Source organism: Manis javanica, chromosome 10 (genome assembly GCF_040802235.1).
Source record: "Manis javanica isolate MJ-LG chromosome 10, MJ_LKY, whole genome shotgun sequence".
Lineage (NCBI taxonomy): Eukaryota > Metazoa > Chordata > Mammalia > Pholidota > Manidae > Manis > Manis javanica.
In genome coordinates, this window is record NC_133165.1 from 36,630,827 (window position 1) to 36,656,922 (window position 26,096).

The window sequence follows — 26,096 nt, forward strand, 5'->3', positions numbered from 1 at the left end:
ATAAAACCGTCCTTAATCAAGTTTCTAAAGATATCACAATTCCAGCATCAGCCACATGTTTCTCCACTTAATTATCTCTGCTTTTCTTTGTTAATTAGGCTCCAGTAATGATCTCCCTTCTGCCTTCCCAGGAAGAGCTGGCATCTGCTGGGTGGGGCTTGGAGGCTGTTGTGGGCAGACGCCTGGCTGCCAGGCCCAGAATTGGCCCGCTGCCTCCTTTCTTCCAGGCGAGGCACACAGTGGGCGAAGGCAGGATGTGATGTTGGGGAGGGGAGACCACCCTTTTCCTGGCCTGCAGGGGCTCCCCTGGGTCATTGGAGCCCCATCCTGCCCCTGGGGGGGTCAGTGGTCCCAAGCCCTGTCCTCCCCCAGCCCTGCCAGGTTCCCAGCAGTTTTTAGGGGGTCTGCAGGCCCCAGAAGTGAGCAGGGGTGGGGGGAGCTTCAGCCTCTTCTGCAGCATTCCAGAAAACCTCAAACTAGTGCACCAGCTGGGACCACCCAAGCTGACAGGAACAACCAACGCCTTTATTTAGGCTGGAATGAGATCAGCTTGAGGGGTCACCAGGCACCACGCACTGAACAGAAGCTCTCGCTGGCTGATAAGCGCATCTTTGAGCCACAGAAGTGGGGTTGTGGGGGCGGGGCATTAAGTATGGCTCAGCACACATGCTTTCCTGGGTGAAATCCATCTTTCCAGCCTCCTGGGGAAGGGTCTGGTGACAAAAGAGACCTTCAAGTGGGAGTTGGGGATGGGAAACACCAGCCCTAGCCCTCTGGAGCCCCAGGCATGGGGCCTGGGACAGCAGCCCCCGGCACTCCCCATGCCCCACCAGAGAGGCCCATGCAGGGCTTTGGGAGGTCAGGTAGAGTGACCTGGTCTGTGAACAGCTCATGGTGTCTGGGGGGCGTTGGATTAACATTGATTAAAAAAAGCCCTGCCTCATTCTGGTGTGGATGCAGAGAATAAACAATGCCGAGTAAAGTGTTTTAGATGTTAAAAGCAGAAGCAGGGGAGCAGATGGGAGAGGTTGTGTTTATTTTTAGGAGGTTGCAACATTAGATAGAGCCTGGTCAGGGGGATAGGGAAGAGCATTGCAGGCAGAGAGAACAGCTGCTGCAGAGGCCCTGGGGTCATCTGCCAGCCTGTCAGAAGAAGGTGGGGGAAGTGGTGAGAGAGGGGGATCAACCTTGACCCCTGGGATTTTGGCTTAGCTTCTGGAAGGATGGAGGTGCCAGGAGCTGAGCTGGGAAGATGCAGGAGGAGCCAGCTGGGGAGGGGTGGAGCAGCAGGCGCTCAGTTTATGGCATGTTAAACCTAGGGTGCTCTCCAGTTTGGTGTGCAAGTGTGGGGTCCAGGGAGCAGTCTGGCTTGAGGTATAATTTTGGGAGTCACGAGCATATCGGTGGTATTTGAAGCCCTAAAACAGAGTGAGATCATTGGCAGTGAGTCTAATCAAGACTTCAGGAGCCGGTCACAATTCCTGGGCCAGGAAAATGAGGAGCTGGTGAGTCAGAAGGGAACCAGGAGTGGGTGCTGTCCTGGTGCTGAGTTTAAAACCCCATTTCTTCCTGGGGGAGAGCCTTCTCGCCTTGTGGCCAAGAAAATCCCTCTGCCCAGAGACTTGGCTGAACACCTTGCAGAGACATTGGGGTCAATCTCTGACAGGTATGGCTTTTGCAGGACCCAGGGCTCCTATGCAGTATCATAGACACCACACAAGGCAGGGCAGGAAAAGAGGGTTCCCTCTTGGCACTGGATGAAGTAGGGGAGCCCTGAGTTTCCATTATCTGTTCCATGCAACCAAGCAGGTTCCCCATGACCTCTTGGGTATGGACCTGGGGAGTGGCCAGGCAGGGCAAGACACATTTGCTGGTTAAAAAACAGGAAGAATAGTACCAGCAGAGGGTCTTGTTTGGCAGGGGGGAAGGATGGATTTGTTACGTGGGCAAGAGAGCCCTCAGCAGGGTTTAAGTAACAGAAGGACATAGACTGTTTAGAAAAAAGCAGCGTGGCTTGCAGAACAGCGAATGGATTCCCAGAGGCCAGGTGAGAAGTTCTTGTTGCAGTGAGAGGAGAGGACAAGGCCGTTACCATGGGTGAGCTACAAGAAGTTTCTCTGGGCAAGTGGCACCTCATGGCAACCACCTGGAGTGTGGATAAAAGGAATTTTTTTAGGTTTCCTGTGGCTGCTGTAATGCATTACCCAAACATATTAGTTTACAGGGCTAAAGTCAGGGTGTTAGCATGGTGAGTTCCTTTCCTTTTCTTTTCCAGCTTCTGGTGCGCACCCCACCCACCCTGCATTCTCCAGCTCTCCTGGCCCCACCTCCATCTTCCAAGGCCAGTGCTCCAACCCCTGCCTCCCTTGTCCCGTCTCCTTCTGCCTTTGACCTTCTTGCCCCCTTCTTATGAAGACTCTGAAATATAGTGACTGTATTTCAGGCCCGTTTGAATAATCCCAGGAAGTCTCCCCATCTCAAGATCCTGAACTTAGTCCCACCAGCCAAGTCCCTTTTGCCATGTAAATAAACACAGTCACAGGCTCTGGGGGTTAGGACGTGGGCAGCTTGGAGAGCCACTAGCTATAGGGTTGGAGGCAGCTGAGGTTTCCCTCCTGACCCACCATGGGGGAGCCACCACAAGTCCAGGGAGGAGGGACAGGTTTGAATGAGACAGAGAGAGGCCATTGGGGGATGTGCAGAATCAAAAGTGCTTGAGGAGGCAGTTGGAAACGTGAGTTTGAAGGTTGCAGGCAGAGAGAGGGAGAAGGGAGACCTATTCAGCCCGTGAATCATGTCCTTGAAATCAGCCCCCATACCCAGGGAGGCAGAGCAGAGCGTGTGCATCGTGCCTGCCGTAGCCTATGCAGTTAGCTACCCAAGTCTGTCCACCCTTCTTAATCTGTCCACATTGATGCTCAGCTCACCATATTTAGAGCCTGGCCAGTTACGGCCACTGGCCTTGGGACAGTGCCATCCCTGGCCCAGTCAGCTGTGTAGCCGGGTCCTCGGAGGAAGGAAGGGAAGTGGGAAGGAAAATCTTCCCTTGGGAAGGGCCATAAATGTGGCTGGCCCCAGGATTGTCTGTCCAGAACAGGCCCCCAAGAGAGAAAATACGGCACTTGCTCTCCCCAGGCTGGCTCTCAGGTTCGAGCCATAAGGCTGCAGGAGAGTTTGTGAGAAAGCCATCAAGAAGGTGCTGGGCTGTTCTCAGATAGGAAAGCAGTACCCCGGGGTCAGAGAGACCCAGAGCCCAGTCTTCGCACTGCTGATTGCAGACCATATGGCCTTGGTGGCTTTGGACAGGCACTTTGACTCCTCTGAGCCTCAGTTTCCAGATCTATAAAATGGGGATCATAACACCTGGAAGTCAGGCTTGTTGTGAAAAATAATGGGTACCTCTGTGTAAACTGCCAGGCGCAGTCTCCTATGGGCATGTAATCAACAAATGCAGGATTTGCATCCTAGTATCTGGCTGCCAAGAGGCCAGTGAAAGGGTTTGGTAGCCCTTGAACTGGGGAAGCCCCAGACAGGGAGCCCTCTGCCAGCCCGTTTCAGCCCCTGGCATGCAGTGGGTCAGCTGGAGGTCAGACAGCTGGGTTCCAGGGAGCAGCATGGAGCACCTGTCCGGCAGGTTGTGACTCCCCACCCCCACCCCAGGGAACGGAGACGGATTGATGGACAAGGCTTGCTTCCTTCCCTCCCCTCTCCTCCTCTGTGGACCTCATGCACTCATCATATCAGTCATAGTCCCTGGTCCATGACTCACTCTGCCATCTATCCCTGCATGTAACAATCCATTGGTTGATTGATTGATGTTAACTTTTATTTTGAAATAATTTTTAATTTACAAAGAATTGCAAAGATAGTATAGAACTCCCAAATATACCCTTTGACCCACATAGGGACCACATAACCATGGTACATTTGTCAAAACTAAGAAATTACCATTGGTGCAATACAATTAGCTAAAACTATACTTAATCAGTTTTCCAGTAATGTCCTTTTTGTGTTCCAGAATCCAGATACCACATTGCATTTAGCATTAAATTTTTATTCTTCCATTTGTATGCCCTCTTATTTGTTTACTTGTTAATAAGTACTACATTGAATGCACCACCCATCTAAGAATTAGAACAGCAACATACACGTACTTGTGTGCTCAACCTCATCCTATCCTCCACCCAGAATAAGTACAGTGGTCCCACTTTATCCGAGGTTTTGCTTTCCGCAGGTTTAATTACCCACAGTTTCCACCGTGGTCCAGAAGATGATCCTCCTGATGATTCAGTATATTGTTATAATTGGGTTTTTTTATTATTAGTTGCTGTTAACCTCACACTGCGCCTAATTTGTAAAATAAACTTTATCTTAGGTACATGTGTATAGGAAAAAACATAGTGTATATAGGGTTTGGTACCATCCGCGGTATCAAGAAACCACTGGGGGTCCTGGAATGTATCCCCTGCAGATAAAGGGGGACTGCCTGTCCTGAATTTTATACAAGCATACCTCATTTTATCGTGCTTTGTGTTTATTGCTTTTTTTTTTTAACAAATTGAAAGTTTGTGGCAACGCCACATCGGTCAAGTCTGTCAACACCATTTTTCCAACAGCATTTACTCACTTCATGTGTCTGTCACATTTTGGTAATTCTCAAATTCTGAAAATATTTCAAAATTTTTCATTATTATTTGTTATGGTAATATATGGTCAATGATTATGACTCACTGAAAGCTCAGATGGTGGTTAGCACTTTTTTAGCATAAAAGTATTTTTTAATTAAGCTATGTACATTGTTCTTCTAGACGTACTGCTAATCCACATGCAGTGTAAACATAATTTTGCACTGGTAAACCAATGTGTATTTGACTCGCTTTATTGTGACATTCGCTTTATTGTGGTGTTCTGGAATGAAACCCTCAATATCCCCGAGGTAGGCCTGTCAATGTCTTTCTCTTGGGTTTTTCCTCTAAAATTTCAAAACTGCAGAAAAAAAGTCAAAGAATAGTATGATTGCCTGTATATCCTTTCTGTGGATCCTTAATTCTTAACATTCTGCCATGTTTCTCTCCCTCCCCCCTCCCGCCTCCCTCCCACACGCCCAGCCCCAGCCCCATTTATTTCTGTGTCTCCTGTCTTTCTCCACGTAAAGTCACAGACATGTTGACTCTTCATGCCTAAATATTTCACTGCACGTTTCCCACATCTCTTCAGAACAATGCCATCCTTTTACATATCTATTAGAGTACTTGTGAAACTTAATAACTCCCTATCATCTAATATAGTATATATTCAGATTCTCCAAAAGTGTCTTTTATGGATATTCTTTTCCCATAATGTAATAATTATTCACAGGCTGATTGTTTAAGTGGCTCTATTGCCTAACCAAAATTGTTTCATTGTGCTTGTTTTTCACTACTTTTACTTTTACAAGCAAGGTACCTTAGGTAACCTAATGAAATGTGTAGCTGCGGCTTGCTTGTTTCTGCCCCTCTGTAACATGCAGTTGAGAGATTCCACCGGAACTCATTCAGCAGATGTCCTGTCCTGGGCTGTTCAAGTTGCTTCCGTGGTTTTGCTATTACTGGGTGCTGTCAGCACCTTGAACATGTTTCCTTTTGTACATACACTAAAAGTCTCTCTTGGCTACATGAGATCGTGTACTCTCTGAGCCGCAGTTTCTCCATCTGTAAAGCAGAGATGACAGAATTCCTGCCACACCTGCGTGCAGGCCCCAGAAGGGGTTAAAAGGTGAACCTTAGGTTGCTTTATCCTGGCAAAGACCTGGTGCCTGGAAAGGGAGGTGTCTGCAAGCTGCAGGGCCTGAATGAGGGTGGCTTGTCCCCCACCTGAGTGGTCCCTGTAGCTGTCCCACCTAGAGAACCAACAGAACAGCCCTCTGTTCTCTTAAGGTTTTGCTCTCTGCCTCTGGCTGCCCAGGCCTGGTAGAGAGGAGGGGCTCCTAGAAGCTCTGAGAGAGGGGCTAGGAGGAATGAATATTTGCTCCGCCCTTCCCTGCAGATGCCTGTCTGTGCTGTTCATGATCATGATTGTTACAGCATACAGCCATCAACCTGAGCTGCAGACCTCAAGGAAGTGGAGAAAGACCCTAGCTGTTCAGGGCTCTCGTGCTTGCCCCAGGAGAGGGCTGCGGAGCCACCCCAAGCATCACTCCAAGCCAACTGGGTAAAAATTGTGTACATCGCATGGCTGTGCTTTAATAAGCTTGGTTGCTTTCTTTCCCCAGGCAAAATTCAGTTAATCCTCAGGCTAAGAGCAGATTAGAAACAGCAAGATGTGAGCCAGCAGGCAGACAATGGTGAGAGAATTAGCAGGAAGTTGGGGGGGAATGCCAGCAGGATGGGCCTAGCCCCCAGGAGCGTCACTGCCCAGGAGCATTTGGGGTACAGGCCACTGCTGCAGAGATAGGCTTGGCCACGCTTTCTGAACAGGCAGATCCTGAGGGTGACTTCCCCTGCTCCCCCACCATGTGCTTCATAAGAAAGGGTTACTTGATGGGTTTTAGAAAATGTCCTACCCCAAATCGGTAAAACAAGGCATGCAAAAACCAGGGGACTGAAGAGGAAACTTCCATTGTCTGGAAGACTCTCATGTACAGTTTAGTTTCCTGAGACGAGAGGATAAGTGAAACATGGATGCGGTAATAACATCAACAACTTGACTGATGGCATGAGACCTTAATTTTTTAGTATGTGATGTTGGATCCTCCCAAAAGGCCCAGATTCCCATTTGAGGGATATGGAAACTGAGACCCAGAGAGGCTGAGTGACTTTCCAAGCACCACATAGCATTAGGGTTAGAATCAAAATTGCCTTGCAATCTACTGAGCCAGGGACCTTCCCTGTCACTAGCCCTGGGAACCCCCTTCCTCACCACTGCAGACAGGCATTCGAGCTGATACATAGCAGGTGCATGCACACACACACACGTGCACACCCACACACTGCACTGAGCCCTGACTATATGACATTTCCAAATGAAGAACATTCTGAAACTTCTGCAACCCCTGGTGTCCTTCACAGCCAGCTGGGGAACTCAGGCAGGTCCCCCCAGAGTAGATTTGCTGACTCAGGGCTCAGAGCAATAAAACTAGCCCTTAGGCCATGCCCTGGCTCATACCTCCCTGTTGGGGGTCTTGGGAAGACCGATGGGTTTACAGTGGAGGCCCCCAGGGTCCCCTACCCGCCACATTCTCTGAGGCAGTTTCCTGATCTTGTTTTGCCCACGAGCAGACCAGCCTCAGAAGTAACTTTTACTGGGGCTGCCCTGTGCCACCCCAGGCTAGGGCAGCTGCTGCCCATAGCCGTCTCTACAAAGCTCCTGGGTGACCAGCAGGTCTGGCCACCCCCTCTCCAGATGGTGGAGAACCTACCCTGACCTGTTTCATTCAAAAATGTGTCCCTTAAGGAAAATGGAATTATCTTCCTCCAAATTAAATAAAAACCAAGAGGGGGAAGCCGAGTGGCGTCCTTCCTGAGGCCTGATGCTGTGCCGTGAGAATCCAGTGATCTGTGTGCAGCAGGCCTGGCGCGGCCTGGATGTAGGAGGTGCGTACTTCTCAGCAGCAGTGTGGTTACTCTTGGCATTACTGATAGGTCACCCACCCCATGCTCCAGAGGTGTCCAGAGACACCAGCAAGGGCTTCCAGCCCATGTCCCACTTCTCTGAATTTAACTGCTCCACCTTGTCTGGCTTATCTTACTAGGACCCAAGCAGGCTGCTGTTGGCTGCCTCATGGTGTCACTACCCCCTGGCTGCAGCCTCGTTTAGGGGTGCTCTCCCCCCAGACCAGGCAGGACTTGGAAGGAGAGGGGAAGTTTCCACATCCACTAATGTGTGTTGAGCACCTGCGGGATCCCTGGAGCCCTGCCATCCAGATGAAGCTGCCTCCCACAGACCCTTGGGCTGTGCGGCTGTCACCTCCTCTGGGAAGCCCTCCCTGTTTCCTGGCTGGGTTGGGGGGCCCTGCACTGACAGTCATCAAGCCCGGTGGATCCCCAGTTGTTTCTTGCAGTCCCCTGCCTCAGACTAGGACTGTTTTCTGTGTTCTGTGAAAAGCCCAGGGGCAGCACCACACCCAGGTGGAATGGTGCTCATGAAATATTTATCTAAATATCATATCAAGACAGCAGAAATGCTGAGAGGTGACATCAAATGACCCTTGCATGGCAGAGCCATCCCAAGCCCAGCTTTCTGACTCCCAGGTTCTGTGCCCTTCTGGGACCTGGTGTTGCCTCTCTCAAGGGGAGGGCTCAGTGAGCTCAGGCTGGCCCTGTCTAGATGGCTGAGTAGGAGTGAGCCACACACATACTCCCAGACACACCCATATGGACAGGAGACTTTGGCAACCCAGCCACCTCAGCTTAGTGGGCTTTGAAGGGCTGTCCCCACAGCTTTCAGTCCAGCAGGCTTCGCCAAGTACTGACTTTGTCAGCCATGCCCTAGGGTCAGACTGAGAATTCCTGGCACTTAGTAGCTGTGTGACCTTGGGCAAGTTACTTAACCTCTCTGTCCTCAGCTGTGGTGAGGGGTGGCTGTGATCATGTCTGGGAAAGCTGCCAGCAAAGTGTCTGGCACGCATTGCTGTGACTCCCAGCTGCCCTTTCCCTCTCCTCTGTGGGGCTGCAATTCTTATGCAGAATCCTGGCCAGCGGAAGAATCCCTGGTGGCCGGGGGAAAAAGGGAGAGCATTTGCTGAGGCTCTGCAGGGCTGGAGCCCAGGACTCTGTCCTGGTTGTCTACTTGGAACCTGGAGAAGGGTCAAGTTGATTTTTGCCATGTCTGGGGTCCTGAAAACTATCTTAAAGGGCCATGTGGGGCACCTGGGAAGAAGGAGGTTGGGGGGCTGAGTTTGGTGTCTCAGTGTGCCTGGGTAGGGCCTTCATTCCCCAAGATGAGCACATAGGAGGAGGACGGTCTCTGGGAATCCTGTCGTTTTTGGTGTCTCGGGACACCCAGGTGGCTGGTTGGCCCATGGCTGAAGAGAGAGATCTGCCAGAATCCTGAGCTATGGCAGATCCAGATTCCAGAGTCAGGAGTGTGGCCCAAATGAGACCAGACAAGGGACAACCAGGAATTGGGAGGCCCGGCAAGTGAGGGAGTGCCCCCAGACTGGGACCGGAGGCACCTCCCTGGCAGTGGGTGCAAAGGCAGGCCAGACCTCTTGGTCAGGGGTGTGACATGCCAGCAGGGGAAGCTGACACTGGGCAGCAGAGAGCCCCAGCCCGGGAGTTGGCCTCCTGAATGGGAATTGAATTCTGTGAGATTTTCCAGATTAAAATAGGCATGCGTTTTCTCCACGAACCCATTCTGTCTGCTCTGCCCCTCATCTCCAGGCCCTGGCTGCCTGTCTGCTTTCAGCTCCACCCCGCCCCAGGGCCCAGCTGGTGCCAAAGGCCCTTCCTGGAACTCAAGCCCCTCCTCCCCCACCCAAAGCAGAAGCCCAAAGGCTGCTGTTCCCTGGGACCACCCCCAACCATCCCATCCCATCCGCAGCCCAGACCAGGCTCTGTCTGGGGCTCCCCTGACCCCAGCTGCTCCTTTAGGTCCGGGAGCAGGTGCCCATGAAGGGCTGCCCTGGGCAGAGTGTGCAGCCCCCAGAATATGGCCATCTCCCTGGTCACATCACTTGGCCTGGCCCTGGACTCTTGGTCTGCAAGGCAGCCAGGCTGGGCCCATCACAGCCAGCCCTCCTGACACCGCCCTGTGCCTCAGCCACATCCAGCACACCATGACCTTCCACCCATGGGGCCCCTGCCTGGGCCAGTCCTGCCTGGGTGTTTTCCCACCTCTGCCCCATCCATCACAAACCCCTACCTGCCTTCCAAGGCCAGTCAAGTATCCCGCTTTCCCATGGGCCTCTGGACTGGCAGATGGGGGTAGGCACCCTGACTCATGCCCCACATCTCCTTGCAAGTGTCTCTTATGACACTTCTGGGTGAGCTCTGTGATTGTGGCCCATGCCCACTAGGCTGTGAGATCAGAGGAGGAGGAGGAAGAGGTTCACCGCCTCCCTCTCGGGTGCTCCCTGCCTGGGGGCCTGTGCTGGGGAGCTGTTCAGAGAACACGAGGTGCGTACATGTATATGCAGACAGATGACCGAGGCCAGCAGCAGGCTGTGGAGGAGTGGACAGGGCCTGGAAAGACCCCTCCAGCAGGAGGTGCCACATGGGAGAAGGAACAGGTCCAGTGGCCAAGCTGTGCCCACTCTCACTCCCCCTTGTCTTCCTCCTGCAGATGAAGATGACGCCAACAGACTGGGGGAGAAGGTGATCCTCCGGGAGCAGGTGAAAGAGCTCTTCAATGAGAAATACGGTCAGTGCACAGCTGGCAAGGTCATGGGGCCATCCTTCCTGGGGGGCCCCACCTCTCTCTGCAGCCAGCATGGCCTCCAGTTGTCTCCAGCTGTCCTGACTGCTCCCTGGGGATGTAGCTACCCTGCCCGTGACTGATAGGGGCTGATCCCTCACCTTCCTACCTGAGAAAGGGAGAAACACCCCAGTCCGTGGAGTGCGGGGTAGTGACAGTGGTCAGCACTGGGTCTGCACCAGGGCTGGGCTGTGCAGCAGAGGGCATGGCCCATGGCCAAGGGCTTGTTCATGCAGACGCCCATCTGTCCCACACACACTTAGCCCTGAGGAGTCCAGAGGAAGGGGTCTGAGCTCCGCCATCCTGGGGTTCAGAAACTACGGAGAAAGAAGACCACGGAATAGTTGAGAGCCGTGAAATGCTAGGCCCTGTGCTGGAGGCACCCAGGGTACCAGGGAGAACCCAAGATGGGACAATGAATAGTGTGGTTACAACTGGCAGAGCACTTTCTGGATCACTGAGTGCCGGGCTATACTAGGTGGTTTATATACATTTTATTTGTGATGAGTTTAGTGTTATCTCCACTTTGTGTTGTAGCTGAGGGGACAGACAGTAATTTAAAAAACTGTTTTCAGAAGAACTTCAGAGAGTGCTAAAGGGAAAAAAGAGAATGCAGTAGTGTGACCAGGTGTGCTGGAGGAGGCTCCCCAGGAGCAGGGAGAGCTGGGCAGGCCTGACGACGAGGAGCTAGGATTTTATGCTGAGAGTAATGGGAAGTGACTCTGCTGGTGGTTTGTGGCGATGTCTTTTTCACTTTTTATTTTGGAATCAGTTTTCAAGCATTTACAAAAGCCAAGAGAGTGACATCACGACCTACCTTGTAACCAGCTTCTGTGATTACCAACATGTTGCCAATCTTGTTTCATCTGTTTCCACATACATACCTGAATCTTTTTAGTACTTTGAAACAAACCCATGACATCATATCATCTCATCCATAAATACTTCAGACATTTAATTTTTTCTAACATAATAGCAGTGGATTTTACGCAGACATCAAGTCTTCATTTGTCGGTTCTAGGCCTGCACACTTAACAGATCGTTGCTCCAAGCACTGTGAAAGGACCTGTTTCATTGTCAGTGCTGCATATTAAATTTTTAATTTGCTAATTGGATTTTTTTTTAATGCTGCATGTGTGTGGATTTTTTTAACTCTGTGGTTTGGTGGCTCTTGGGGAGGTGGTGGCCATGCCAGGTTCCAGCCCTTTCACCAGAGGGCTTGGTCTTTACCCAGGGGACATCATCCTCTTGCCCTGACCCCCTGTGCCCTGTAGGTGAGGCCCTGGGCCTGAACCGGCCTGTCCTGGTCCCTTACAAACTGATACGGGACAGCCCAGATGCTGTCGAGGTCACAGGACTGCCTGATGACATCCCTTTTCGGAACCCAAACACCTACGACATTCACCGGCTGGAGAAGATCTTGAAGGCCCGGGAGCACGTCCGCATGGTCATCATCAACCAGCTCCAGTGAGTGGCCCAGACTGGGATGGGGAGGGCAGTGGGGCCGAGGGCCATGGGCGAGGGTACTGCCTGGATCCAGGAGCTGATGAAAGACAGAGAAACCTGTCACTTGCGTAGAATCCCGGAGACAGGCTGCCTTCACACTCTCATCTTTAAAGACGAAGAAGCTAATACTCAGAGCGAGAAAAGAGACAGTGTAAATCACAGTAGGTCAGCTAGGATCCAGGCCCAGGTGTCCTACTACATGCAGGCTGCCATAACAGAATACCATCAACCACCAGTTGGCTGTCAACAGCAGACATTTATTTCTCAGCATTACACAGGCTGAAGTCCAAGGCACCGGTAGATTCAGTGTCCGGTGAAGCCCTGCTTCCTAGGTCATGAATACCCATCTTCTCACTGCCCTCACATGGTGGGAGGGACAGGGGAGCTCTCTGGGGTCTCTTTTGTAAGAATACTAATCTTCACGAGGGCTCCTCTCTCAATGCCATAAGCACCTCCCAAAGACTCACCTCCTAACACCACCCCATTGGTTTCAACATAGGAATTTTGAGGGGAACTCACAGTCTATAAGAGCATCAGGCGTCATGATTCCAACACCTTTATGCTGTAACACACAGTCTCAACATGCATGGGTGTTCATCTGTTTTTTAAATGTTAATTAAATTTGATGTTTTCTAACTATATCATTAATTTTTGCCCATTTTAACATATTTAGGAAATAATAGTAATTCAATACTTCCATCATCCAGCGACAATATGGTCCATGTTTTACTGTCTGTCTTTATAGTCTTTAAAAAAAGTGCAATAGTTTGTTTTCAGATTTAAAATCGATAAACATGGTGAGTATAAGTAATAATTCTGTATGGCGTATCTATAAGTTGCTAAGACAGTAGATCATCAGAGTTCTCATCACAAGGAAAAATACTTTTGTAACTATGTATGGGGACAGACTTTAACTAGACTTTTTGGGGTGATCATTTCCAATATATGCAAACACTGTATCATCACATTGTACACCAACTAATTTAATGTATGTCACTTATACCTCAATTAAAAAAATACACAAGCAGACTTGGGAAATATGAAAAGGTAGAAGAAAAAAGCTAACCCATAACTATAACCCTTCCCTTCAGAGCTAACACTGGTGTATTTCTTTCATACTTTCTCCCCTATGCATATTTTCTTTCCACTTTTACACTAAGTCGAGCTTCCCTTCCCCTCCCACCTACGGTCCACCCGCTGAAGTTACTGTTACACAAGGCAGGAAACCACAGGAGAAAATGCCACCCCGTGGACCTACTTCCCAGAAAGAATCACCAGAGACATTTCCACTTTTTTTAATGCCTAATAGATAAACTTTTTGGAAAATGGAACTGAGATCATATGATATTTTTCTGTAGACAGTAAATAAAACTTGGTATTTCCCATCTGGCCATCTTACACCCACTTACACACTATTCATGTCCATGATAATTTCCTTTAAGGACTGATCAGTCATCTGAATACATGGACCATAACATCTCTACCTGTGGACATTTAGGTTATGTCTCATATTTGGGGGTGGTGGTGATAGAAATAATGCTAAAAATAAAATAATGAAATATAAAAAGATACATTAAAAAAATAATACTGGGACCACTAACCATGTACATAAATCTAGACAACATTTCTGATCACTTGGTCAGACACATCCTCTCTCTCTAGACAAGGAAACAAGGCCCAGAGGGCAAGTGCCTGGCATGGCACTGCCAGTACCATGGCTGTCATCTGCCTACTCTAGGGGGCGGATGCTCACTGTTTTCCCTGGATTTCACCTGATTAATGTTCTGGTGATAGCCCAGCATCTCTCGTGAGATGCAGATGCAGCCCATATTCAGGGAACAGGTGAGGAGGAGAAACCTCATTTTCTAACTGCCACTTCCTTTCATGCTTTTTCAGACCTTTTGCAGAAATCTGCAATGACGCCAAGATGCCAGGTAAGCCAGAGGCTGACGAGGCCACCCTTCTGCTTCTTGCAGACCAGAGTCTGTGGACAGATCTGGTCCAGATGGCACGCAATACGTAGCTGACCACCTAGAGAAAGTATAGCTCCTTGCTCTGCCCAGCAGTTCCGCAGGTGCCCTTCAGACGGGGGTCCTGCCATAGCTTGGCTGGGAGTGTCAGATCAGCTGCGAGGCCTGAGGGGCTGGCTGGAGCCAGGAGGAGACTTCAAGTAGGTCTATGGAAGCACCTGGGGAGCAAAGGGGTGGGGTGGGCAAGCATGGCCCACGTCTGGCAGGGACCCCACCATTCTGCCTACATTTGCAGGGCGCACACCTGCACCAGGCCCTGCCATCTTAGAACCTTTCAGTTCATGGGAAGCTGGGAGACCATCTGGTGCCATGATTCTGCTTGAGAAGGCGTGCAACAAGACTGGGGACAATATTCCCCTAGGTGATCGGGAGGGGCTCCCTGAGTAAGGAACACTGACCTAGCCATACCCTCATTGTACAACTGGGAAACTGAGGCCCAGAGAGGGGAAGGGACTTGCCAAGACCACATAGTTGGCAGCCATCTTGAGCCTAGTGTCAGGACCACCCATCTGAACTTTGGGCCCCAGCGTGGCTGCCCAGTGGGGACAGTGATGGGATTTAGTAGGGCTGCCTAACCCCAGCCTGAGACCTGAGGCCCTGACTCCAGATGGGTCTGGGTTCCCCTGGAACTCCACAGCCTCAGATGGCATACCTCCTATCCTGCACTGATCGCAAGGGCCAGGCAGGGCACTGCTCAGGGTAGGGAGGTGACTAGGTTCGGGAGCTGCTCCCAGGGCAAAGGCAGGGATGCAAAGGCCCCATGGAAGCCTCAGGGACAGAGTTTGGGACAAACGATCAGAGGGTGCCATCACTTACGTCAGGCACTTCCCTGCCATAGCCATCTTTAGGGTCTTATCCTGACCCCAGGGTGGCCACAGCCCTGGGCAGCACCTCTGACTTCTTTTTCATGGGGAGCCTCCCATAAAAATCCCTCCTCTCTGGCTCATTCCCTGAGCTCCTTCCTCCGGAGTCTTGTTTCCCAGGGTCTCATTTATACCGTGTCGCTGCCCCCTGGACTCCGGTTTTCTACACCAGCTAGACAAACAATGTCTTGTGGGCCCAGTCTGCCCTCACACTATGTCATCACCACCTTTCTGGTGGGCCATGTTCGATTTCTACACAGTAACCTGTCTACTTACTCAAGCCCCAAACCTTACTCATGTAACAGGTGGTTGCAAATCTTCTTCTTAAGTTTCAGGTGTTGATATCAATTTCAGCAGCCAAACACCTGCTGAGTCCTGCTCCATGTGGGGCTTGCTACTGGGCTGTTTCATATACAGCATCTTCTTTGAGTCTCCATCACACCGCTTTCCCCATTTGGCTCAGAGAAGTTAATGGATTTGCTTAGGGCCACACAGCTTGTAAATGGCAACACTAGTCTTTTAATGTAGGACTTCTGGCTCTAATCCAGCATTTTGTTCCCCTGGGACATTGCCTGTCCACTTATACTAGTGAACTGTCACCTGTCACAGCCTTGTTGTATCAGGGTCATCACACATCAGCGGTAACAGTGGCAACAATATAAATACCAGTTCTCAGTTTCTAAGTATTTATGGGGCCCAGGCATGTGATCTCATGGGACCCTCCCAGCAATGCTGCAGGATTTTATTCACATTTTACTCGCAAGGAAATGGAGGTGCAGGGCCATTAAGTGGCTTTCCCCAAGGCCCCAGTTTGCGTGGCTCCAAGGCTGAGCTCTTCACAGTGGAATGCAGGGCCCCCACCAGCGGGTTTAGGGAGAGGGGGCTCTGGGAGTTCCGGGGAGACGGGACGCCACAGGCTGGATGGTCTGGGAGGGTATAAGGAGGGTGCCTGCGGGGAAAGCATACCTGGGGGATGAGGATACAGTGTTAGCAAAGGCAGGAGGGTGGGCAGATGGGCTGTGGGGTCTGGTTAGGGAAGGAGCCTGGAACGCTGAGAAGGGGGCTTTAAACCTGGAAACAAAGGCCTTCCAGAGGGGCTGGCAAGCCAAGACACAGGGGCCCTGGCATCTGGTGTCAGCAACCTTTCCTCCCACCAGCCAAAGACAGCAGCATTCCCAAGCGCAAGAGGAAGCGGGTCTCCGAAGGGAACTCGGTCTCCTCTTCCTCGTCATCCTCCTCTTCCTCATCCTCTAACCCGGAGTCCGTGGCATCCACCAACCAGATCTCACTCGTGGTAAAGTTGACAGATCTGGGCCTGGTCACTCTTCGCTTTGGCCTTGGCCTTGCACTTGGGCAGGGCCGTCTACTCCGGGACATGGATTTGGGGTACAGGGAGGCCCCGAGCCTCAGGCTTGCACACACATCTGCCTGATCTGTCCACGAATTAGTCCACCCCCTCATCGGGTGCTCACATAGCCACTGGGCAGGGAGTCACATAGCCACTGGGCGGGTGGGCAGGCCGAGACCCAGGAGCAAGAAGGGACCTGCCCAGTCCGGCGGGCAGTGTCAGGCAGGACCCCAAGCAGACTCCAGGTTTCCAGGGCAGCCAGGTGCCAGGCTATTCTCAGTGCTCACATCATACGTCTGAGCCTCGCCACAGCCCTGTGAGGCTGTGGGTGTCACCCGCCACGTGTAAGGAGGAAAACGAGTCGGGCCTGTCAGCTGTGCGGCCTTAGTGGTCAGTGGCAGAGGGGGAACCCCCCTGCAAAGCCCCACCTGTCCTGCCACGTGGCTGGGCCTGGTCCCCGCCCACACAGGAGGAAATCCTCATTAGGGGCACCCACCTCAGAGTTCTTCTGATTTCAAAACACTAGCTTCGAAATCCTGAGTCTAAATGGGGAGAATGTGGGAACACATTTGGCCATGATTTTAGGATTTCTTTAACTGTGTTTCCCTTAAACCCCTTCCTGGAAAACCCAAAAGTTCAGGATTTGCCTTTCCGCACATCTAGGTGTACAAGTGCCCACAGAGGTCACCTCGTCCTCCCACCTTTGAGAGGTGGGACGTGTGGTTTGGGGCCTGAGGCTGCGAGGGGGCTGGGTTTACATGGGTGACTGTTCTGAGCCAAACCCCCATTCCCTCTGGCCCTTGTGTCTGGTCCACGTGATCAGCCCCTGGGACACAGGTGGGACCAGGTCACAAGGCTCCAGCCCAGTCTCCATGGCCACTAGTCAACTGTGTGACCTTGGACAGGTCATGTGCCCTCTCTGGGCCTGCAGCAGCCTCAAAATAAATAGCATTTGAGGAAGTCCTTCAGAAAGCAGAGCTCAGTGTTATGGTGTTCCTTCCGTGTCACCTGGAGTCCTAACTGGACTGTTTGTCCCCCTCTCTCTAGCAATGGCCAATGTACATGGTGGACTATGCCGGCCTGAACGTGCAGCTCCCAGGACCTCTGAATTACTAGACCTCAGTGCTGAATCAGGACCTCACTCAAAGACTAAAGGAAATGTAATTTATGTACAAAGTGTATATTCGGATATGTATCGATGCCTTTTAGTTTTTCCAATGATTTTTACACTATATTCCTGCCACCAAGGCCTTTTTAAATAAGTAAAAAAAAAAAAAAAAAAAAAAAAGCATCACCTTTGCTCTAACTGTGGTGTGTTCTCTTTTGGAATTGTGGCAGCAGCCATCACTATAATGAGGTCAGGACACCCAGTAGAGGCCTGTCCCTGGCCAATGGGCCCTGGTGTCTGAGTACAGACTTCACTCATTTGGCTGCTGCTGGGGCCATGTGACCTCAGGGTGGGGTGTCTTGGGGGCTCTCTTGGCCCCAGTAACTCAGGTGAAGTCAAAAGTATGAAGTACGATCAAGTGTGGAATCTCTGTGGCTGGAAAGCAGGCATTTTGGAGAAGGGGCTGCACTGCACCTGGAGTGGTGGGGTGCATTTATGATAGAGCTCAAGGCATTTGCGCAGCAGGTGATGGGCCATAGCTGTGGCTCAGAAAGACCACCCTCATGATGGGTGGAAAGGAGAAGGAAGGGCTAGGACAGGAGGCAGGAAGACAGGTCAGAGGGGCCTGACACCACAGCTGCTCATTCATTCCTGGTGGGGAAGACAGGCACAGGGCCGCATGTCCACACGGGGAAGGACAGGAAGCCCTGGGAGCATAAGGCAGGGTGACCTCACCTACTGCCAACTCAGGAACCGTCCTTGAAGCTGAGATTGCAAGGGCACATTGGTTAGGCAGGATGGAGTAGGGAGAAATGGGGTAAGACAGTCTTCTAGGAGGAAGAGCCACATATGTTAAGACGAGGAGGCTAGAACTTAAGGTACTAGAGCAGAGGACAAGAGGAGAGTGGCTGGAGGTGGGACACAGGGAGGTGGAGATGGTCAGCAGGCTGTGCTCTGCACTCGGTGCTGGGCTGAAGGGGCGGGGCCCATGCGGGATAGAAGTAGAGCCTGGGTTCTGCTGGCAGAGCCGTGCATTCTGGCCCTGGGCTGCCTCCTTTTCCTCACCAGCCCATATGGAAGGCTTTGTGGGCCAGGCAAAAGAGATTTCCGGAAGGGAAATGAAAGCCAGGAGCAATTCTGCATTTTGGAAGGGTGCGGGGAAAGGTCCGCGGGAGGAGAAGCTGGAAGACCACGTGGGAGGCTCTGTAGTTGTTCCAGCAAGAACTGGCGATGGTTTGGGGCAGGTGGAGAATATAACAAGGAGGTCAGCCAACAGGACTTGGAGGTCAATTGGACAGGAGTGCTAGGGCATGGAGGGGTCAGCGTGACTGCAGGGTCCAGCCAAGCCCAGAAGGAGGCCTATGACTTGGAGGAAATGAGTCCTGACTCAGCTAAGTACACGATCAAAACAGTCCAGGGGCTTCTGCCAGCCCTCTAGGTCAGCCCGGTGCCCAGAGCAGGGAGGCAAGGCCCTGCCCCAGCTTTTGGGACTCAGTTTCCTCCGGGACAGATGCAAGAAGCCAGAAACCACAAGTTTGGCTCCAGGCACAAACTTCCTCTCTCTGCTGGTGACACCACATCTCAGTGGCCCCAGGACCCAGGAGGGTCCTCCACACCATCCTCAGGCCCTGCCTTTTTCTCTGCAGCATCAGGGAGGGGAGACCCCCTACACCGCCACCGCCCACACGGCAGACACTCCCTAGGAAATGAAGGACGGCTTTACCGCCACCACCTTGCTTTCGCCCCCCTCTCCTGGAACCCAACCTAATTCTCTCATCTAATCCTGTCTGTCCCTGGATTATTACAAACCACTGCGTTTCCTTCCCCACAGCTGCCATCTGTCTGTGTTCTCCCTGCAAACTTCTCGGCCCAGGATTCTGGGCTGCTCCGGGTCTGACCCCCTACCCCGCCGTTCTGCGCCTTTCCCCTTCACGGAGCCACTGAGCAGTGCGCGACTGCGGCCCAGGACGTGTGCCCCCCTGGCGCCCCCGTCTGCGGGCAGCCGCCTGGCGCCTGTCGGTCGCCCAAACCGGCCCGGGCCGCCCCGCCCCTGAGCCGCGGCCAGAGCCGGAAGCGGCCCCCGCCGGCCGGGCGGGGCGTGAGAGACGGTGCCCGGGGGCTGCTGCGCGGAGAGGCGGGGAGGAAGAGGGAGGGCCCGGGGACAGGCCGGCCGGCGCGGGAGCCTGCAGAGCGTACCCTCTGCCTTCCATTCTCACCGCACAGATGCGTGCTGATCAGGTTTGGTGCAGCAGAGCCTCGCGCCCTGGTGCGCGACCTCATTCCACAAAAGCAGATGGGAGATACCCACCCAAGTCAACCATTGAACTAAGGAGGTGGTTTGTGTCCCGTTTCCATTCCTGTCCCGGGAGCTCTGGGCTTTGAGCAGTGTGTCCAGGCAGAGAGAGAAGGCAGTGGACGTGCTTGGAGGCCGCAGGCCACCCGCGTCCTGACCTGATGGCGATGCCTACTGAGTATGTTCCTCCTGAGCAGGCCCTGCTTTCTGCAGAAGAGCCCAGATGCTGTTTATGCAACCTCTCCAAAATCTCGGCATACTGTACTTTTTAAAAGTGATTTGATTCAAAGCACTCATTCTTTAATTAAACTTCATTTAGCTGCCATCTGTCTGGGTTCAAAATGGCTTCGTGTTTTACAACTCTAAATGAGAATTGTTATTGGATTTGTAAACACATCCACAGAAAAAAATAATAATCACAAAACACTTTGAAAAGTAATAAATGAGGAATGTGCAGACGGAGTGTTAGGAGCTGCATCTTAAATGCTCTAATTGCCAGGGAATGTATTCTGGTGGGTACATAATCATTTTATACACAAATCTTTGTGTAAAAATCTGGTATCAATGAAAAGATCAAGATTATAGAAAATGCTGGAATTATATCTGACTGAAAACAGTAATAAAGCAATAATCAGCGCAGAGACAAAGCGAGGGGGAGGGGAGGGGGAGGGGAGGGAGGGGGCAGTCACTCTCCTGCACCTGCTCCCTGAAGCCACCTTCCCTCCCCACCCCAGGTGCTCCAAAGAGGAGGGTGATCCTGAGCCCTACCAGCAGGGGCTGCCTGACAGCCCTGCAGGATAGCTCTTCTTAAAGGAGTCAGAGTTTTATTAGTGGTAGCCCACTGACCCCCAAGATGCAGAGTCGCCTCCCTCCCCCCTGGCCCCAGCTGAGAAGAGGTGAAAAGATGGACAGGGATGGGAGCCCCTCTTGTAAGCCTCACGTGGTAGCCCAATGAAGGGGCTATGGTCTTCGGGAAAATGATATTAATGATTCAGGGGAAACTGAGCACAAAGTCAGTGGAGGAGCAAGGCTGCAGGCTGGGTGGGCGTCTCGGGTCGAGAGGCTCTGGGGACACAGCAGTCTTGTTGGCGCCATTTTGGGTGATTAAGGTTTGAGGGCGTGAAAATGGTTCTGTGGAGAGAAGTTGAAGCACGGATTAAAATCCTACAACCCAAGACCCTCTTGGCCTGATCAAGCCTGGGCCCCATATGCTCCTCTGATCTCATCTCAGTCGCAGCATTGCCTTTCTGTTACATGGGATTAGGGACCCTTCTTTCATTTCCTCCAACAACTTCATCCTTCCCAGCTCAGCAGGGAAGCTCCTTCCTGTTTCAACTTGTGCTGAAATGTCTCCTCCCCAAAGAGGCCTTTCCAGAACACCCCATCTAAAGCAGATACCCCCTCACCTCATAATTTTTAAATTTCATCTGCTTTTTGAAAAAAATCATGTTGTGACTATTTTCTGTGCAATTATTTCCTGTCTCCACTCTTCTAAGCTTCGTGGCGGCAGGGACGGCGTCCGTCCTCCACACTCTTATGTTCTACTAGGTACCCCAGAGCCCAGCACATGAAGGCTGCTCACTAAACGTGTGAGTCCCATGTGCACATGAATCAACTACACTTGCTCTGCAAGGGTGCAGAAAACGAGTGCTCCCTGAATTCCTTAAATCCTCCTTCCACGTGATTCCAGGACCTTGCCCCATTCCACCCCCAATCCCAACCCCAGAATCTGCCTATGGGGAACCATGACTAGTGCCTCTGTCTGTCCCCAGCTTACTTTGTTTCTGGTCAAGCATTTGGATTCCAAGAGCCCTAGATTTCAACATCAGTGTCCCTGAAACAACCCACCTGAGATGCAGAAAATGGGACCCAGGAGAAACACTAGGTGTCCCAAGAGGCAGAGGAGGCTAGGCTGCTGCAAGAGGTACCGAAAACACTGCACCTTGCTCACAAGGTGTCACCGCCATTAGGCAAGACCTTTTGTGTGCGCTGTTAATCCTCATGGCCCTGCAAAGTAAATACTACTTCTTCCGTTTACAGATGAAGAATCTGAGGTTCAGAAAGATCAAGAGATATTTCTGAGGTTACGTAACCAGGAAAAATTAAGCCCTGAGCCAGGATTCAAAGCAAAGACTCAGGCCTCTAACTCCACCCCAGGGTGGATCCTGTAACTCAACTGCCCTTCCCATCAGGGATGGAAAAGCAGTGGGCAACTCAGGCTGAGGGGGGATTCTCTCCCAGTTTTCCCCATGTTTGAGAAAGAAGAGAGGTACAGTTGAATCAGAAAAAAGAAATGGGCACCAGTTCGATTGGCTCAGACTAGCCACTACTCAGTCCACAAGCCACAGCTGGAAGGACCACACACGCATACACACACACACACTCACACATTTAAAAACCTGTTAATTAGAGATGTCACAATCCCCAATTACAGTGCTTGGCTCACAGATACTAAGAAATTGCCATCAGTGAAAGAAAATGCACGGGTGAGGAGCCGTCCTCAGCCACAACTCTGAACTTGTCCCGTGCCTGCTTACGCTCGATTCTGCTGGCCTCTGTTGCCCCAGGAGAAAACCCGTGGGCCTCACCCTGGCTTCTGAGTCCCAGCCCCCAACAACTGGCTCCTTCTGAATCTCCCAGTGTGCCTTGGACTTCAGCCAAACCATGTCCTCACTGTTCTCAGAACATTCTAGAGCCTCTCATACCACCATGCCTCTGCTCAGACCTTCTGCCTGACTGTCCCTTCCCCTTTGCTTTGCTTGACAAGGGTCTGCCCTGCTCTGCTTTATGATGTGGCCAAAGGTCCTCTCTGCAGCCTTTCTAGGCAGAGAATAACGAGGAGCCCAGCAGTGGCTCTCAGAGCACCCAGCACAATGTGCTATTGTCCCCTGAAAAATAACTTATTGAAAACACAGCCTAAAACACAAGCTTCTAATATTCCTAAAAAATCCCCCAGCAAAAAGAATGTCCTTTTCTTCTCTGTGCCCTTCCAGACATTCTGCTACAAAGTCTGAGTACAGGTCTTCCTTGCTCAGGAAATCTGCCTCTCCTCTTGAACCCTTTTTTTTTTTTAAACCACACTGTATATCACATCCCCAGGACTTTATTTTATAACTGGAAGTTTATACCTCTTGACCCCCTTTACCCATTTCACTCATCCCCTGCCTCTTGTCAACCACCAATCCATTCTCTGTATCTATAAGTTCAGTTTTGTCTTTGTTTTTTGTTTTTAGATTCCACCTATAAGTGAGATCATATATTTATCTTCCTCTGCCTGATTTATTTCATTTAGCATAATGCCTTAATAATTCATTCTTTATGGATGAATAATATTCCGTTGTGTGTATGTACCACTCCTTTTTTATCCATTCACCCACTGATGGACTCGTGGGTTGTTTCCATGTCTTCGCTATTGCAAATCATGCTGCAGTGAATATTGGGGGTGCAGCTATCTCTTCAGGTTAGTGTTTTTCTTTCCTTTGAATATATACCCAGTAGTAGAATTGTTGGATCATACGGTAGTTGTATTTTTAATCTTTTGAGGAACCTCCACACTGTTTTCCATAGCGGCTGCACCAGTTCACATTCCCCCCAACAATACACAAGGCTTCCTTTTTCTCCACATCCTTGCCAACAATATGTTATCCCTTTTGGATAGTGGCCATTCTAACAGGAGTGAGGTGATGGCTCATCGTGGTTTTGATTTGCATCTCCCTGATGATTAGTGATGTTGAGCACCTTTTCAGGAGCCTGTTGGCCATCTGAATGTCTTCTTGGGGAGAAATGTCTGTTCAGATCCTCTGCCTATTTTTTAATTAGATTGGGTATATTTGCTATTGAGTTGCATGAGTTCTTTGTGTATTTTGGGTATTAACTCTTTAACAGATATATCACTCAGTAAGTTGTTGAAGTCTTACTTGTTGTTGGTGTTGATGTTTTGCTCTCTGACATTTTGTTCTTCCCCATGAGCTCTCCCTGCTGTGGGTCAGCCAGCTGGTTCTGGTTCTGCTTGTCAGGTTTTGCTCTTTGCTTCTGCCTCCTCCCTTCTCTCTCTCTTTTGCAGCTGTCCCCACCTCGTATCAAAAGAGATGCTCATAGTGGCTCACATACTTGCCTTGCCCATTCATTACCTAAGGGGCTTCCTCCTCTCCACTTAGTCGCTAGGCATCCTCAGGGCCCAGGCACCTGGTTCCTTAGGTCCAAACAAGAGAATTTTGGAAACAAAGAAGGGACTGCAGAGGTTGGGGGACTTACATGCTGTGTCTTCACTAAATTTGTGAGACACAGCCTCTTGGATTGGCTGTCAGGCCCAGGAGGTGGAAGTGACTATGGTGTCTTCCCCCAAGAGCATGAGTCCACTGGAGAGAGAATTCGTTGTTTTATTTAGGCATCAAACAAGTATTCTCAAAGCATCTGCATGCACATGCTTCGCCAAGACCCCCTGCCTCCTGTGTCGTCAGATGGATGAGGAAAGAGTAGATGGGCAACATGTAACTATGAATGACCAAAGCTGTGAAGAAAACAAACATGATATACAGGCCAAGGCTGGGTGTGCCAGGCAGCCACATCTGCAGAGACCAGGGTGAAGCCAAGTCCCTCTAGGTTAGTCGGAGTAGGCCAGGCAAAGAGCAGAAGGAGGGCAAACCCTTCCAGAGAGAGGGAGCAGGGTGGGCAGGCCTAAGGCAGGGAGTGAGGGAGGAGGCCTGCTTCTTTCTGTGCAGGTGGCAAGTGGTGGCTGCAGGGAGACAGCCATGAAGCTGGAGAAGTGAGCAGAGCTTCAACTAGAGGAGGAAAGAGTTTTAGTCAGGGGAGCACAAGATAAGACTATCTTTTTTAAAAAATCACTCTGGTTACTGTGTGAAGAATATAAAGAATTATAACTCAACCATAACAACAACAACAAAAAAAACCCCACTACCCAGTTAAAAACTGGGCAAAGGACTTGGGTGGACATTTCTCCAAAGAGGACATACAAAAGGCCAATAATATGTGAGAAGATGTTCAACGTCACTAGTCCTCAGGGAAATGCAAATCAAAACTGTAATGAGCTACCATGTCAATCTGCTAGGATGGCTCTTATAAAAAACAAATCAGAACATAACAAGTGTTAGCGAGGATATGGGGAAATTGGAACTTTCATGCATTGCTGCTGGGAATGTAATATGGTGCAGCCACTGTTGTCAACCACTGGTGGTTTCTCAAAAAGCTAAACATAGATATCATATGACCCAGTGTGATATTGTGATATAATAAATATGTGTTTTGATTTCACCTGTGTTCCTGGCACCTGCTCCTAGAACCTTTGGAACTTTCAAAGTGATAAGAGTGATAAAGGTATCTTTTGCTATTCCTAACAGGCCCTTTGGACCACACCTGAGTTTAGGTTGGTGAAGTGACTTTTGGAAAGCCCCTAAGGATGTGGGCTGTTTGGAAAGTGAACCAGCCAGTGATGAGAGGAACTTTCAGCCTCAGCACTGACCTCTAACAGGGGGTGGGAGGTGGGGAGTGAAGTGGGGAGAGAAGGAGGCTGGAGATTTATTTAATCACCAATGGCCAGTGATCTAATCAGTCATGCCTATGCAATCAAGCCTCCATAAAAATCCCTACAATAGGAATTCAGAGAGCTTCCAGGTCAGTGAACAAAAATGCATCCCTGCCAGGAGGGTGGCACACCTCACACTCCATAGGGACCGAAGCTGCTGTGCTCTGGAACTTTCTGGACCTTGCCCAATGTATCTCCTCAATTGGCTGTTCATCTGTATCTTTAAATATCCTTTTAATAAACTGGAAATCTAGTAAGTGAACTATTTTCCTGAGTTTGTGTCACTCTAACTAATGACTGAACACAAGGAGAGGGTCGTAGAAACCTCTGATGTATAACCAGTCCATCAGAACCACAGCTGACAACCTGGACTTGCTACTGGCCTCTGAAGGGACTGAGCCCTTAATGCTTGGGATCTGCGGCTCTGTCCAGGTAGATAGTGTCAGAATTTAATTAAGTTATAGGACACCCAGCTGGTGTCTGAGAATTGCTTGGTGGTATAGGGAACCTCCATCTGGTTACTTGAAGTACAGAGTGTTGTAAAGTAGAAGAGAAACACGGCATAGTTTTTTCTTTTCATGCAGCATATGCCCTAAAGAATTGAAAGCAGGGACTCATACAGATACTTGTACAGCAGTGTTCACAGCAGCATGGTTCACATAGAAAACAGGTGTAAACAACTCAAGTATCTGCCTACAGATGAATTGATAAGCAAAATATAGCACATCTGTACAATGGAATATTATGCAGTCATAAAAAGGGAATAAAGTTCTGATTCATGCTACCATAGGGATGATCCTTGAAAACATGGTGCTGAGTGAAAGAAGCCAGTCAAAGAAGGACAAATATTGTATGGTTTCACTTGTATGCGGTATTTAGAACAGGCAAATTAATAGAGACAGAAAGTAGATCAGAGGTTACTAGGGGCTGGGAGAGGAGGGGGAAGAGGGGGGAGTTATTGTTTAATGGGTACAGATTTTCTGTTAGGGATGATGAAAAGTTCTGGAAATACTG

The 26,096-nt window shown here is 50.5% G+C and overlaps 1 protein-coding gene across 6 annotated transcripts in view; it reads left to right on the top strand.

Moving 5' to 3' along the window:
* GTF2IRD1 (GTF2I repeat domain containing 1) overlaps nucleotides 1-17,402 on the top strand; it is a 109,958-nt gene extending 92,556 nt beyond the window's left edge. For 4 of the 6 annotated variants that reach the window (XM_073215204.1, XM_037002799.2, XM_073215203.1 and 1 more), the window contains 5 exons: nucleotides 10,261-10,338; nucleotides 11,667-11,859; nucleotides 13,795-13,832; nucleotides 15,949-16,085; nucleotides 17,187-17,402. In XM_073215204.1, the coding sequence (XP_073071305.1) occupies nucleotides 10,261-10,338; nucleotides 11,667-11,859; nucleotides 13,795-13,832; nucleotides 15,949-16,085; nucleotides 17,187-17,255 (515 nt within the window). In that variant the 3' untranslated portion in view covers nucleotides 17,256-17,402. Of the gene's footprint in view, nucleotides 1-6,024; nucleotides 6,190-10,260; nucleotides 10,339-11,666; nucleotides 11,860-13,794; nucleotides 13,833-15,948; nucleotides 16,086-17,186 lie in introns of those variants that run through there. The other 2 variants (XR_012122207.1, XR_012122206.1) reach the window with 2 other exon arrangements.
* Nucleotides 17,403-26,096: the final 8,694 nt, after the last annotated feature.